General features: G+C 36.9%; 1 protein-coding gene and 1 pseudogene across 3 annotated transcripts in view; both read right to left on the minus strand.

Annotated features, from left to right (window-relative positions):
• DYRK1A (dual specificity tyrosine phosphorylation regulated kinase 1A) overlaps positions 1-16,243 on the minus strand; it is a 135,572-nt gene that overhangs the window by 66,135 nt on the left and 53,194 nt on the right. For 2 of the 3 annotated variants that reach the window (XM_045852470.1, XM_045852471.1), the window contains exon 2: positions 13,822-13,907. The exons of the other annotated variant lie outside the window; for it this stretch is intronic. In XM_045852470.1, coding sequence (XP_045708426.1) covers positions 13,822-13,831 — 10 coding nt within the window. In that variant the 5' untranslated portion in view covers positions 13,832-13,907. The remainder of the gene's footprint in view (positions 1-13,821; positions 13,908-16,243) is intronic. 3 annotated transcript variants of the gene reach the window in all.
• On the minus strand, positions 5,134-5,586 carry LOC123827992 (annotated as a pseudogene).

Below are 16,243 nucleotides of genomic sequence, written 5' to 3' on the forward strand. Positions count from 1 at the left end.
CCTGGTTTGTTTTCATATGAACATACAAGGTCTATCCAAAAGGTATCCAGCCATGTAATGTGAAAAATGGAGACATTTACTGAAAAAGACACAAGATACAAGAAACAATGTACACAGGACAATGAAGCCACAGTCCCCTTCAAAATCGGCACCATGGGACCCTAAATAGCTCTCCCAATCGCCATGAGCTGCCCCACTGCATTTTCCTGAATCTCATCGACTGCTTGAAATTTCTTCCTTTTCAAAGGTGATTTTAGTGTTGGGGAAAGCTAGAAGTCTCAGGGTGCCAAATCTGGGCTACAGGGGGGCTGAGTCACTTGTGTGATTTAATGTTTTCCCAAAAACTCTGCACAAGACATGATGCATGAGCAGGCAAATTTTCATGATGAAGCTGCCAATCACCAGTTGCCCATAGCTGCAGACTTCTAAATCATCCAAAGAGTTTCCACAAAGGAAGTTCAAGCTTAACTAAACAAAACTGGATGCAGATTTGCTGCTCTATTCGTTCAGTCATTTTGAATGAGTCACCCACACAGTACACATGCTCACTCAACAGCATCTACCGCCCCCACTGACTAGTACAGTGAAGCCGTCATTGTTCGCACGTGTGTCATGTGCATTCTTAGTCCAGTCTCCTTGGCTGCCAGGTTACATCGATGTCGCACAAACTGGTCTCATTGTATCAACAATGGCTGGACTTTTTCTGGACAGACCTTGTATACTTAAATATGAGCATTTAAAAAAGACTTACTTCAGATTATCCTCCATACCGTCATCCACAGCAACCATCTACTAACCAAGGCTTCAGGAAAGCTTGAAAATCACTCTCTAACCCAAAGCAATTTAATCCATCCCCTAAAAGACTCAATGTCAATTTATGTCATTTGGTATGTTTCTGAGCTGCTTGGAACCTTAACAAGCCCTCTTTAATTCCTAAGGATAAAGGCAAGAAAAGAAATAAAAGGGAACAATTTTTTAAACCAATTTCATTCACACTCTTGCCCATCAATCTTTAGTATTTTGATTAGTGCTCCCAAGTTCAAGCTTCTCTTTCTTATCCCCTCCACATTGACAAAGCAATTCTAACCCATCCTGTCTTCCAATCTTCTATAGTAGCAAACAGGGAACTTTCCATATAATCCAGGACTGAATCCTGGTCTACCTCCTAAACACTCCTCATGTAACAAAATTTTGCCATCCTTGAAAGGGAAAAAATTAAATCCTCGGCTCTCTTATCTTCCTTTGAGACCTGGAGACACAAGGAAACGTCTTCTGTCTAGAGACAGATGCCCTGGGATAAAGCACCCTAAATTTAAATGTGCTTCCGTTTTTCTTCAACACTTTTAAAAGCTATTTACTTACATTGTGGAGTTTAGGAAAATACCAATGAATACTACTTTTAGAGTCAGAAATTAAACATTTAAAACATTTAAAAATAGTTAGCCCACTAAATTAGAATTGTTGTTATCTAAAATATGTATTTTAGAATTCCTAATAAAGAAAAATAAGTTTTCCAAACAAACAATTAGTCATTACCTTTTTAAAAATACAGTATTCCACTTACATTTTCTCCCTGACATTATAAGAATACATGCAGAATAAATAACTGCTAACTTCTCGTCCGCATTAAGGATGCTTTAGATACAGAAACAGCCTCTATCCTCTCAACAAATAACAGGCCATTATTATGCAAGTAATAAATCATCCAACATTATCTCAAATGACAACTCATACCATACAATTTTGCATTTTAGGAAGAGCTACAATGTAGCTTTAAAGTTTTTAAAAATGCTAAGTGGATAAAATGTATTTATTTTTTTATTTTGAAGCCATCCAATCTTAAAAAAATCTTTTTAAACTCTGAGAAACCACTTTGGTCAAGTTTATAATTCCTTAATCTATAAAAAGAGGCTGCCACCACCACATTGTTTAACTGGACATCTTTTACAAAACACTAAATACACCCAGTAGAGATGTACAGCCTCCAATTTAAGAACCATCCTGAGGCATTTTCCTTCCTTCTCAATTATGTCTACTTTTAAAAATAGAAGGTGAAATGTTAAAATCTGGATTATAAACAAAGTTTTTTGAACTATATGTCTGTGGTTCAAGTAATTCATGTTTGGGAAATGTTCCTATCCTCATTCCCCCTCCCCTCCCAAACCAAAAATACACTTAGAACATTATGGCACCCTGGCCGAGTAGCTCAATTGGTGGTAAGAGTGTCAACCCCATACACAAAGGTTGCAGATTTGATCCCCAGTCAGGGAATATATAAGAATCAAACAATGAATGCATAAATAAATAGCACAACAAATCGATGTCCTTTCTCCCTCCCCCTCCATCTCTCTCTAAAAAACAATCAATACATAAAAAATTTTAAGTAATATTAAATACACTTCTGCTCCTTCATTCAGGTATCATGGAAATACAAAAGTTGACTGATCGAGCCTTTATTTAGATGATGTTATAATTAATGCACACTGCTAAGAAAGAGAAGTTTAAATTAGTTTTAGAGAATTTTAATAACAGAAAACCTTTTTATTTTTAAATCTTTTTTTTTTAATTTTCCCATTACAGTTGACATACAGTATTAGTTTCAGCTGTACGCCCCAGAAATTAGACTTCAGATAACTAAGTGATCATGCTGATAAATCTAGTACCCATCAGACACCATACATAGTTACATTGTACTGGTGTATTATTGACTATATTCTCTGTGCTGTACTTTACATCCCCATGACTATTCTCAACAGAAAAACTTTTAAAAGGGGATAAAAACTGGCAGGGAGAAAGGCAGCATAGAGAGTTATTTGATTTCATCTTTCAGGGAGGACAGTCACTAGTTCTTTAAATTAAAAAAAAAAAAAACAGCTATAAAAACATTACTGTATTTAAAGCAATGGAAGCAACCAACAGAAAAATTTAAAAGCTAAATCTTAAAAGGGTTTTACCACTAAGGTGTGAGGAAAAGCAAAACTGATTACTTCATTTTTTACTTCCAGAATGGATTAAATTTTATTAACATATGCATGAAAATTGAGTAATTAATGTTCAATTATAGAAGAAAAGGACAATCTAAATTTAACCTGTCAGCTGAGCATTAACCTGAGAAATATGAGTATCAGTATGAAGAAACAAGACTAGTTGTATGTAACCCGTAGGTTACAGAGATGCAAGCATTCAACAACTTTTTTTTTTTGCTTTTTTGCATTAGCAAAATAAATACTGATATTTTCAGTATTTCAAGTGTCTGCTTTTTGAGTACTGGATTCTGTGTAATGTATTTTGTGCATGATGTGTAAAAATGAAACTTAAAACTATCTGTGCTTTTCTCTAATGTTATCTCTAACACAGATCTATTAAAAAATATGGAACTCTAAACTTTTTAAAAGATCAGCATCAACTGATATACAAGCCTCAACCAATCTAAAGAGGGACCACTAGGTAGGAAAAGGGAGGAAAAAAAACACTAAAAAGTAAACTTTTTGCACTTTTGGAGGAGCTGATGATCCACCCTACCCAAACCTTAAGCAGTAACAACTTTTTTATATCAGGTTTCTTAGTTTGGCTTTCCCTTTTAACGTGCCTTCTGAAAGCAAACCAAAACGTATTCAAAAAGTTTTTTAAACAATAGACAAATCTATCCATCTGCTAAAACTCCAAAAACCAAACTCCATCAAATTATTCCTAGAACCAAAACAAATATTTCGTTTCATGTGAATCTGCAATTCAAATCACTGCCGATAATACATTCTTCACAACTCATATTTGCTCGTTTAAGAACACATGTTCCTTTTCATTCCTTTTTAAAGCAGTAATTACTTCCACAGACTTTCCAGAAAAACTAATACAGATAAGCTTATTGTATCTTATCAAAACCAAAGGGTAAATTATTTATTAAACCCTTGGGAATCCCTTTAAAAGTAATACCCAAAATAAAAGATCGCCACCATCAACAGATTGTTAATGAGTTTATTTTCATTTGTTCAACAAATATCTGAGAGTCGATTACGTTCCAGGCATTACAGTTGTAAATAGGATCTAGTCCCTTCACACAAAAACATAAACCTATAAAAAATGATACTACGAGCAAAATTAAAGCCCAAATGCAAACTGGAAAACATGCCAGCAGTGAGAAACACAGCAGGAATGTGATGGTTCGGAGTCGGGAGTCACGCTGCTGCGTTTGCATCCGAGCTCCATCCTTTACCAGCTGTGGCTCGGGGCGGGCTACCTGACCTGGGTTAATCATCACCACACCCATCTCAGAGCTATCATCAGGAGAAAATGAGTTAATAAATATGAATCATTCAGAATAGTTTTTGGCAGATAGTAAGGGTTCAGTGAGGAACTCTAATAAATTAACAAGAAATAACAAACCCAAGAGAAATATCAGCTAAGAATATTAAAAGGAAATTCACAGAAAATATGAATAACAAACATGGGAAACTTTTTCTATCGCACTAATATTCAAATGGAAATTAAAATATTATGTTTTGTCTATCAAATTGGCAAACATTCTTAAGTACCCAGAATTCTAGAGTATGAGAAAATTCTGATGTATAGCTACTAAGGAATCATAAATTATGCTTTTAAAAGGTATCTGAAAATAGGTACAGAAAGTCTGAAAAACACACACGTATCTTCTAACTGAACAACTGCAACTTCTACGAATTGGACTTAAGGCAATGAGGCAAAGATCAGCACAAAGAGTGCCGCAAAGTGTTCACTTAAACATTATTTATGACCTAATTAGCAATGGGGTTAAATAGCAACTGATCTGCAGAATACTAATTAGACATTAAAAATGACGCTATAAAAGAACATTAATGACAAAGAAATGTTTACATTTCAAAAGACTATAAGAAGTCCGCAAAATAGGACCCCGTTTTTCTTAACTATCGCCTGAAGGAGCCATGTGCACATAAAATAGCAGGCAATATACAAACTAAAAAATTACAAAAGATCTAAGTGAACTTGAATTTTTTCCAAGTAAAGCGCTCACTTACTAGCATTAGGACTTGACCGTAACAGTTTGCAGTAAATATGCTGAACTGCAATGAAATGACAGAACAAGGTGAGCTTCAGATACGTGAATGGCGGGTTCTCATCTCCTCCGCTCGTTCTCATCTAGTCCCACTTGGCGGAGAAGCCCTGGATGGCCTGGCCTCCACGGCAAGCATCCTCTTGATCTACCTGGCCGCCCACTCCTCTTCAAAGGTGTGCGGGGTGGGGCCAAACGCTCGCCTCTTCCCAGATCAGAATGAGAGCAGTGAAGCCGACGAAAACCAGGGCAGCACCCACAACCGCCTTCCACTCACTCCTTCGAGCTCCTGTTCATTTCAGCAAAGCTCTCTTGAACGTAATTCGATACAATTCAACTTTTTCATCAATCAACACACTGCTCCACGGGGCTGGCAGAAAGGCTCTTGACATGGGCCACATCAGGTAAGGGACAGTCACGTGGACAGACATAGCTCGGGAGGGCAAAGTCCTCACTCTTCACAACACTCCCGTGTGCTCGCACACTGAGGTGGAAATTGCTCGCCCGCCCATTAGGCTAAACACTCTGGTAGTCGGCATTCCACCGAGGCTGCGCCCGCGCCCACCCACAGCCCGCCGCGCCGCCCGCCCCGCTGCCCTCTACACCCTGGCTGCTCGCAACCGGGTGGGGGAGAGGCAAAGCCCAACTTCAATTATTTTTAATTAAAAATATATAAACTGGACTGTGGTGGGGATAGCTGTACAACTCTAAATTCACTAAAACTCATTCAAAAAATGCATAAATGTTATGCTCTATAAATTGTTTTAAATATTCACGCAGAGTACTTATTATTATTAAAAAAGTGAGGGGTAGGAAAAAGTCCCCACCCTCACAGAACAAATTATAACCATATTATGTTTTATTTAAGGGGCAAGAAGGAGAGTTACGTATTTCAAACATCTTCCAACAATAAATTTACATAACTGTAACAAAATATTTTTCTACTACATTCATGTAAAAATGGATGTCATGTAATCACATCAAGCACATCACTATGAAAAAACGAAAATGTTAACTTTTTGGTTAACTTGGTTCCCAGAAAAACTACTTCTGTCACACTTTTCCCTACCTACCCTGCTTCTGAAATTCCTTTGTGAACAATTCCAGTAAGTAAAAAATCAGCACAATTCCAATGTCTAACAAAAGTCAGTCAACAAAAATTTTAAATCATGTAAAGCTAGATATGACTTTGAAATGACTGCTTGAAGTCTGATAGTCAGGCAGGCAGAAGAAATAAAAATTGAGACTTTAATGTGTAATTTCAGAAGACAAGTCAATTTCCCAGTAAGAAAATGCAAGCCCCAAATATGTATAAATAGTAGGGTAACAATTGGGAGGGAAAAATAGTAACAAAAATAGAGCACGTCTATCAGGCATGCGTGATGTGCACACTCTGCACAACATATATTATGAGCTGTTACCGCCACTAGTGTACTTCTTACTCCCCTTGTGAAGAAAATAAAGTTTGGAGCTTTGTTTTTTGTTCTCATGGTTACCACAAACCCTTCTCCTCCTAGGGAATATCAATGAAATTTAACTAGTAAGTTCTTTCCCTCCCTTTCCTCTTCTCCAAGCATCTCATTTGAAGAAATACATCTTTTTTACTTCCTGTTAATAAGTATGAATCAGCAGCTTTATTCTACTTTTTTTTTATTTATCATGTATCTTCATTGCAGAGAACATAACCATTACGTATTCCACTCACTCACAACTATCATTTGGTTTAAGTTCTCCAAGTATCTTATCGAACGTTCCCCTATATCAATGCCGCTGCAGTCAGTCCCTGGTTGCCAAAGTTTATTCTCTAGCGGAGTCCTTAAAAAGTGACTCAAAGAAAAAATAGCCCACAAATTCATACTCATCTTCATAAAATTTTGTCTGTCTTTATACTTCGTTCAACTTAGCTGGATGTAAAACTTCTGGCTCTCATTTGTTTTCCTTGAGTGTATCAGAAGTTACTCCCCTGCATCTGGCAGAAAACAATGCTATCAGAATCACACAATGTAATATTCTTTACCTTAAGAATTACTTGGGTTCTTTGCTCAATACCCTAAGAATCTTCTTTTATTTATAGTCCAGTAATTTTTAGAGTATGTCTACATGTTGGTCATTTCAGGATCAACTTATCCAAGTACACGACATGCCTTTTTCAAGTGTAACGCATTTTTTTTTAATCTCAAGAAATTTACTTGAGTTATAATTATTAGTATTTACTGTTTTGCATTGCTTTTGTTCTTCAGGGATTATTATTATTTGTATGTTGAAACTTCTTTGCTTGTTTTTATTAATTGCCACTTTCTCTAGAATGTTTATTTTTCAATTCATTTTATTTACTTTTTCTCCTTTTCATCTTCTGTTTCACTAAAGACATTTCCTATTGCTTTTTTACTCTCATGTTCCAAGTTCAGGTTGCACTTTTTAATGATTGTTTTCCTTTTATTTCCCATTCTTGAGTTATCACATTTCTAAGATTTCCTCATTTGGATTCATGATGTTTTCGTTGAAATTTTCTAAAATTTTTGGGGTCTGTTTTGAAATATCAGGGTATAGCTTTCATGTGTTTTATAGACATTTCTCTCTTGATGTGCTTTCATGGCCTGCAGGAACATTATTCTGTTCCTTATTCCCTTCTTCTTACAAAAACTCTACGGGAATTTGACTGTGATCCTTGCTTACTGCTCATTTTTGTGTAAAATAAAAAACTTCTGGGGAACTGGAGCAGCTTTTCTGGCTTCAGTAAGAGTCCACCTCTGCTTTCATGAGGGATACTGCAACAGAGCCCCGTGGATGCTATGCTCTCACCTTCCCCACTTCACCTGACCTTTTTCTCCTCGGCCCTCACTGTCTCCAAAGGGCTTCATTTGAATTCTCTTCCCAGCAGTGTTGGGGGGGGCGGGGGGCGGGGGGCGGGGCAGCCTTAACAGGGAAGGGTGCTTCAACTATTTAGCTCTGAAAATTCACAAGAACCAGATAGGCTCAACCCCACAGCAATCACTGTGAGCTCCTAGTATCCTGGGAACTCAGAACTGTCAGTTTCAGTTGGCTGTTCTCAGACTTGCTTCCCACTCTTCAGGGGGTCTTTCTTGGCTATCTTGAGGTCCCTTCCTGGTCTAGGGCCCACCTGAAGACACTCCACTGCTTCTTTCTGCATCCTTCGGTACAGATGTTGACACCACAAAGTTACTTGAGATTTGCCTCCACCTACCTGTATTAGGTTTGTGGGAATACAGGTTACCTAATTTTGCAGAAGGTACCCAGAAGTTTCTAGTTTTGCTGTCCACTGATTACTGTCTGTTTTTAAAGAAAACAGTGGAGATTCAAGAAGTATACCCTGCTGTCATCTTCCCCAAACTAAAACATTCTTGGGGGGTACATTTAGTAGTACCCCTAAAATCTAAACTAATGACTATGAATCTATTTGTTTTCCCCTGGGTTTTGAATAAAGGTGCTAAGGTCTAAGAAATTCAACTTTCCATTGTAGCTCACTTCAGGTTTCCCATCATCTTCTCTGTAAATACCACATTTTCTTATGTGAGATATATGATGTAATTATTAATTGCTTCCACTTAGAAATTAGAAATGTAAATAATAAAAATATAAAACATTTACAAAGCCCAGGCCCATGTGGCTCAGTTGGTTAGGTGTCACGCAGCAAACCCAAAATGCAGCCAGCTGATCCACAGTCAGGGCACATGCCTGGGTTGTGGGTGTGGTCCCAGGGCCTGGTCAGTACAAACGGCAGCCAGTCAATGTTCCTCTTTCTCCCTCCCTTTCCCTTTCTAAAATCAAAAATTAAAATTAAAATCTTAAAAATGTATATAAAAATATTTTTAAAAGAAAATGAAAAACAATGAGGAACTCTTAAAACCACCTGAAATAATTTATAAAGCAGACATTGTGATTTTTAGGAATTACTAGGATAGTAAAAACTGTTCTGTTTGCAAGGATTCATTAAAAACGTCCCACGTCACAGGAACCCTGCTACATATACACAGGGCATACAAAAAGGATAGGCCATTAACTCCCTGACCTTGAGAATCCCACTAGTTGGGACAAAAAACTGGTATAAAACATTTGCAAACTCCATAAAGCATGAACTGAAACTCATTTGCAAGAAAGAATGAATTCTTGGGGGAGAATATCCACCAGACTATTAGGCTTGTCACTTACTTCATGCATTTGTGAATCACTTGAACTTTTTCCACTACATTGTCATTTTTGTATTTTCTAAAATAGGAGATTCTTCTTTTGAATTAGAGATTTTATTTTTAACTATAATACTCAATGCTCACAAAGATATTATTAAAAGATACACATTCATGTAATGTTAAGTGAGTATAAACTAGTGCTTATTAATTACCAAATAGCTTTCTGAAAAGTTGTATTAAGGACCTTAAAACATTTTCAAACCCTATGACCCAGTATGTATAACTCCTGGGAATCAATTACAAAAAATAATTTATCATACAACCAAACATTTATGCTCCAATGTTAGTACTTTTAAAAAGTGAAAAGTGTCCTCGCAGGTGTGGCTCAGTGGGTTGAGCACAGCCTGCAAACTGAATGGTCACCAGGTCAATTCCCAGGCAGGGTGCATGCCCAGGTTGTGGGCATGCAAGGGACAGATGGATGGTTCTCTTGTACATCAGTATTTCTCTCCCTCCCCCTGTCTAGAAAATAATAAATGAAATCTTTTAAAAATTAAAGAAAAGAGAATAGTAAAATAAATCAATGTCTTATAAGAGGTATCTAACTTAACTAGGAAATTATCATACAGTGTAACAGCCTCAAATCAGCACACTTTAAAATAAATTTCTAAAGTAATTCACCCTCAAAACTTTATAGTTTTGAATGTTCTAGATTTGCTCCAAGTTCAAAGTGACAGCACAGCACTATAATTAGTAAGTTTTTGAAGACATGGGGAAATGTTTATGATATAATGATGGGCAATATAAGATATATATGATAAAAAAAATTCCATCTAAGTATACCAACCTGAATGGATATTGAGGATGATCTCAATTAATCATAAATGGCATAAAAATAAAAAAAAAACTAGAAGAGAACATGCCATAGTATAATGTGGGCAGTAGAACTTTAGAAATATCTCCTTTTACTTATCTGTGTTTTCATAAATTTCCACAGTACTCAGTGAGTGTGTATTAATAAACAGAGAGAAAAGTCAAAACCTTAAAGCAAAAAATAAATCCACTGAATTTATCATTCACCAAAGATAATAAATTCATGAATTATTAAGAGAATAATCAGACCTGCTTGGGGTTAAAAAACGGAATGAGGGCTAAGGGAGGAAAAGTACAGAAAAAGACCAGACCCCCAGCACCCTGTGGGGAACAATCTCAGTTTGGCGCAAACTGGCACTATGCACCAAAACAGGAAGATGCACTGGCCCTTTGATTCCTCCAATGCACCCTGCATGCAAATGGGATTAAAGAAATTGTTTTTTTTTTTAATGTACAGATCTGGTTTCTAATTGTTCTGCAATAAAAAGCCGTATTCCTGTAATTACTGAAGTATGAAAACTTTGCACTACAAAACTCACATTTTAAAATGAGTTAGAGAATTTAAAATTAAAAACTGCCACATCAAATGGTTTTAAGCAGTTAAATTTGTATGTATAAGAAATATGATGACAACATAAACAGACCAGCACAATTTAAAATAAATTCCTAAGGCTATTCACCCTCAAAGAGTTACAGTTCTGTATGTGCTAGAACTACTACACGTTTTAACGAGACTAACCTATCACTATTGTTAAAAAACAATTTTAGTTGTTAAAGAAGTCAACAACGACAAAAAGAATTATATCAACTGCTATATCCATCAGCTTTTCTCAAATAATGTTCCATTAAATGTTAGTGGGCATAAAGACAAAATAAATGGGGGGAGGGGACCTTTTATCAAGTACCTTTTAAAAATGCAAGAGCCTTTATGTTAATATGCACAGTAATCTCTGAGGCAGTACATCTTCCAAATTTAATCTCAGAAGTGATTCTACATCCTAAATAAACTGAATTTGGTTACCTCTTAATTCAAAGGTGTAAAGAGGGGCTGCCTCAATTCCCAGGATGATGGTAAGGAGAATGAGGTCACTTATCACTAACAGGTATAAATGGCAGGCAGGGAGGTGTGTGTAGGAGAGACACCCAGGGGCAGTTACGTGAGTCAGGAACTCTGCAGAGAAGAGTTGGACTCAAACTTGGATTTGACAACCTTGGAATATCAATGCCAGGTGAAGCCACTACTGTGACTGCTATTAAGCAGAGAGTGTTTTCTGGTTTTCTTAGATGCCCTGAATTCAACAGATGTCTTAAAATTTTTCCATAACCACCCACTGCACCCTTTGTTTACACATGTGCTCCCGCCTCCGACGGAAATGTGCTCTGTGATTCCTAAGCACAAGGATCCTTATGGGCAGAGTATCTGTGATAGTACCTGGTACAAAGCGAATGTTAGCCAAATAACTGATTTGTCACAAATGATTTTTCTTCTAAAATTTTTTTTAAATCCAACTTTACCTATTTATATTCCAATTATATATTAAAATATGTGAAAAGACTCTCAAATTAAGTACAGGAACACCTATATATACATGTACTAGAGGCACATCAAAGTTTGGCTTGGTATTTGGTGAAAGTCTGTTATTAAGGTTTGGCTTCTGAAAGATCAGTCAGTGCCGACGTCCGCGTCCTTCCTAGCACACCTGAGCCTGCACCTAACCGATGAAATGGTAGGAGAAGGAGGTCGCATCGCATCTAACCAACATAAAGTCAGGGCCATGACGGCCTGTGGGAAAAGGAGCATTCTCTTTCCAGTGTATGTGGGCACCCTACCAGCTCAAGTGTAATGAACGTGTGCACGGTAAAACAAGAGCAAACTGCTACATTCACTGATGATGACTGCAAAAACTGTTGATTTTATGTTCAAAAACAATTATTAGTTTTCAAATTGTTAAGAGGGAAATACACCAGAAGCTAATACACATACTAGAAAGAACCAGATCTTCCTTGAGTTTTTCCTTTATAAGCCAATAAATGTTGAAACATTTTTAAAGAATATAAAGCCAAGTCAGAGAGACCAGATTGTATCATAAATCAAATCTTTGTATATTTTTTGTGTGTTCTAGCATTCATAAAATTAACTAGATAATCTTTATAAACTGTATTTACTCTTTAGACATTTCATTCATCCACAAGCCTTTCATGAGACAGAGCTTTCTGGAAACTCTTCCTACCTTATAAAAACAAACTAAAAATAAAATAGCAAACTTAGCTATCTCAAAATTTCGTAAGGAAAAAATCTCCAAAACGGTTAACATTTATGAATAAATCTGTGAGGCACCCCCAACGCACGCTGCTCTCCTGCCCGCCCGGCCGAGAGCGAGCCTCTAGGCGGCAGAGCCAGCGCGCAGCGCCGGGCCCAAGGCGCGGTCTGGGAGCAGCCGGCGCCGAGACACCGTTCCTGCACCGAAAGGTCAGACTCGCAAAATCTGACAACAAAAATTTTCATAAAATTCTAAGTTTTCTCTGTAAAGCCTCCTGGTTACTTCTGTATGATGGTAACAGTCAGCATCAGTACCGTGTCGATTTAATCAGCCGCTAGTGTTCCTCTAGTGTGTTCGACCGAAAGCATCCGCGCACGCGTGAGAGCAGGTCGGTGATCATGGAGGTGACACCTGATCTCCTTTCACTTAAAGAAGGGTCCCCATCATACTCTTTGAGTCCCGCATGAATGTGAAATATTATATGCTCTATAGTTTAATTGCAAATATGTTCAAGTATATTTCTTCATACAAACTGGTACACGAGACATTTTTTTAAATCACACTCTTAAAACAATGTTAATTATTTTTCTTTTTTGAAAACAAAGATCACCAAAAACAAAAACCACTGGCAAAAACTTTAATCCTATACCAATAATGTAATTAAATAACTATTCAGGATTTATGTAGTTACTCCTTTTCTGGTTAAAGACCACATTTTCAAACATATCAAATATCTCTGACAATGTCAACAAATATAAGCCACTTGGTTTAAACAAAACGCCTCACAATTGGCCCGATTTAAGAAGATACAAGTTTAAAAGTTAGTAACACTTGATTCATTGGCTATACTACCTTTTCAAGAGTTTGAACACAACCATACATGGATTAGTCTCTATTTTTTCATGTATGATTAAGGGCACCTCAAGCAAAAATAGTTTTTCAAAAATAACTTCATACTGCTTCCCCTGCATAATACAAATGACAAAAGGATGAAAGGTAAGGAAGGAGGGAAGCAACAGAGAGAGGGAGGAAGACAAGGAAGGAACAAGAAAAAGCAAAATCCCAGATCATACTTTTTAAAAGAATCATACATATAGGTGTAATACCTTTAATTTAATTTCAGATACACCACTTGTGTCTACTCCCTATGCCTTTCGAAGACTTGCTCTAGTCTAACACGAGTCTGAGGAACCCTGCATTCAACCATAAAGGGAGGTATTTCATTTATTTTCAACAGAAATATTTCAGTTCTCAAAGTATCAGTCAACCATCCACTTTTAAAAAGGTCAAGTACTTGCAGTTACTAAACTGTATTTGTATTAGTACCACTATAAGTTATTCCCAAAGTTAAATAAATTTCCCAGCTATCTTTGCATTACTGATCTAAATAATTCTCCCCACTGATGCTGTTTATCAGAAAGCTCTCCCATTCAAAATAGACCACATTCTCTCAGACAGCCATAGTTTTACTGTAGTTTAAAACTTGAGTCACCTGTATGCATCGTCTTCTTTCAAGTCTCATATCATCCTGATGGGGTGGGGGAAGGGAGGGAAGAGTCCAGCAGCAAAACTATAACACTGTGTGAAGAAAAACAGATTATGATAAGAGATAAGGATGCAAGACAATTATCCCTAATTGAGGAACATCTAAGGTAACTATAATCCCCAAAACATAAAGATAAAATTAACTCAAAGTCATTACTAACATTTATTTAAACTTACTTGAAAGTAATTTTCATTAATGAAAATTGATTGGATATAAAATATAAAGTATTCAATTGTCAGGAAGAAAAACATTTTGAAATCTGCCTGCTACCAATGAAAACTTCACACATGTCCAGGTATGCAATAAAACAGTCAATATTCCACCAATCTATATAAATTATGGGGGGGGGGGCTTTGTAACCTCCATCAGTTCACAAATCAGTATGAACGTGGCTTCACTCTTCACGGGGCTCACTATCAGACGCCACGAAAGCTGCTTCACAGGGAAGGTACCGTGTCCATCACCATCTCACTTGCAAACGAAGTCTGAGACACTGCTCACCGCACTCCCCGAAGCCCACGAACCCTCCCTCACTCTCTGAATGGCTTTCTCTTACTTTATTATCACTCGTTTACTGTGCTTCCTACTTGTGGCTTCCACTGGTAATTTCAGGACTGACCTGCAAATTCCATAATGACTGACAGGAAGGATCAAAAGCAACCTCACTGTTGTTATCAATTGAGAGCACATGGTAATAGCAGAAGAGACAGAGATAAAGACAAGCACTGGCTGAAACCTAACTTATAAATTGAGTTCAGTCCAAAAATGTATTTTTAAATGGATGCTTTGGAATTCAGTAAGTATTCCTAATCTGAAAATGTTGCTTATGTTGGTCACGTTCCCAGGGCAGCTGAAAGGAGCGTGCTCATCCCCAAAGACTCTACTGGTCATGGGCGCTGGGGCCCCTGTGGAACAGACACAGAAGGTTAACCAATTTCAAGCCCTCTCTTTATCTGGATGAATTCTAAAACTGAATGTCTTCCTCTGTTAGCACTCGCTCAACTCCTAAAGTCTACATTATGGCATCCCAATCATCCTGCTTAAAAATAATCCTTTCTCCTAAGTGTATTCCTAAATTACCACCTAACACTCCTACTGCCTCCATGTAGTTCGTCTCGGGTGTGTGAAGAAATCAACTGGGTTGAAGTAATTCACTTTAACATTTGCAATGTTCAACACGGATGCTAGTTAAGCCCAAATGCACCCCTAACTGGCAGAATTCTAATAGTTTTGCAATATAAAGTAGAAAGTACAAAGGGTAGTTTGAAGAAAAACATTTTTAGGGAAGTGGATCATAATTTGGATTGGAGTCTATATTTATAGCCCCCAAATATTTCTGCTTTTCACTTGTTTCTCCTACTTTTGGATGCACAGGTTCTATTAAAGCTCTAAGTCTGTATTACAAATAGCAACTAAAAAAGGAGCTCAGAGACAGGGTTTAAATGTATAAATTATTTGTAAATTAGTAACCACTTGTCTAAAATCATTACCTATGTCCCATTTTCCATTCCTATAAAACCACCTTTCCAGTTCAGATGCCACTATGGGTAGCAAGTAAAACCCTAGACATAGGACTAGTTAGTATCCAATTTGGGGGGTGTATGGATAAATGGATGGATAAACATTAAATTTCTGCATCAAAATAGTTTTATTTGCAAAAATAATATTGAAATAATCTAGATTCAAGATTTTTTACTCCGAAGACATGATTTTCTAACACTTTTCCCCCCACATAAATATCTTTTCAATTCTAGAATAAACCATGGGGAAAGAAAATATAAATTAAATCTCTAGCTATACACTATACATTATTAAATCCTTTACACTCTGAACATCATATTCTTCACATAAAAATATTGCAACGCTACCTACACCCAGAAAAATTCAATGGTTTCAACAGAAGATATTACTGATACAAAAGCACTTTGTAAGAAAGCAGAATCCAGTAAGACATTAATCTTTTTATTTCATTAAAAGTTTTTAGAAATTAGATTACTTTACAGCTACTTTAAATACCTGAAGACAGTAAGTAGGGGTGAGCCAGCAGCACAATGGCTACTATATCTGACTAAGGTCATCAAAAGTGTCTGTCCCTGCCCTTAGTCGGGTAGCTCTGTTGATTAGAACATTGTCCAGATAAGCCAAGTTAGCGGGTTTGATCCTGGGTCAGGGCACATACAAGAATCAACCAATGAATGCGTATGTAAGTGGAACAACAAACCAATGTCTCTCTCTTTGTCTCTCTTCCTCCCCCACCCTCTCTCAAATCAATAAATAAAATATTTTTTAAAAACTGTCTGACTTTAAACCTGACATCTTTTAGAAGTCATCCATTAATCAGCACTCATTTGAAATATCTTTACAAGTT

Source organism: Phyllostomus hastatus, unplaced genomic scaffold (assembly GCF_019186645.2).
Source record: "Phyllostomus hastatus isolate PE091 unplaced genomic scaffold, TTU_PhHast_1.1 phas_contig_948, whole genome shotgun sequence".
In the NCBI taxonomy this organism is placed as follows: Eukaryota; Metazoa; Chordata; class Mammalia; order Chiroptera; family Phyllostomidae; genus Phyllostomus; species Phyllostomus hastatus.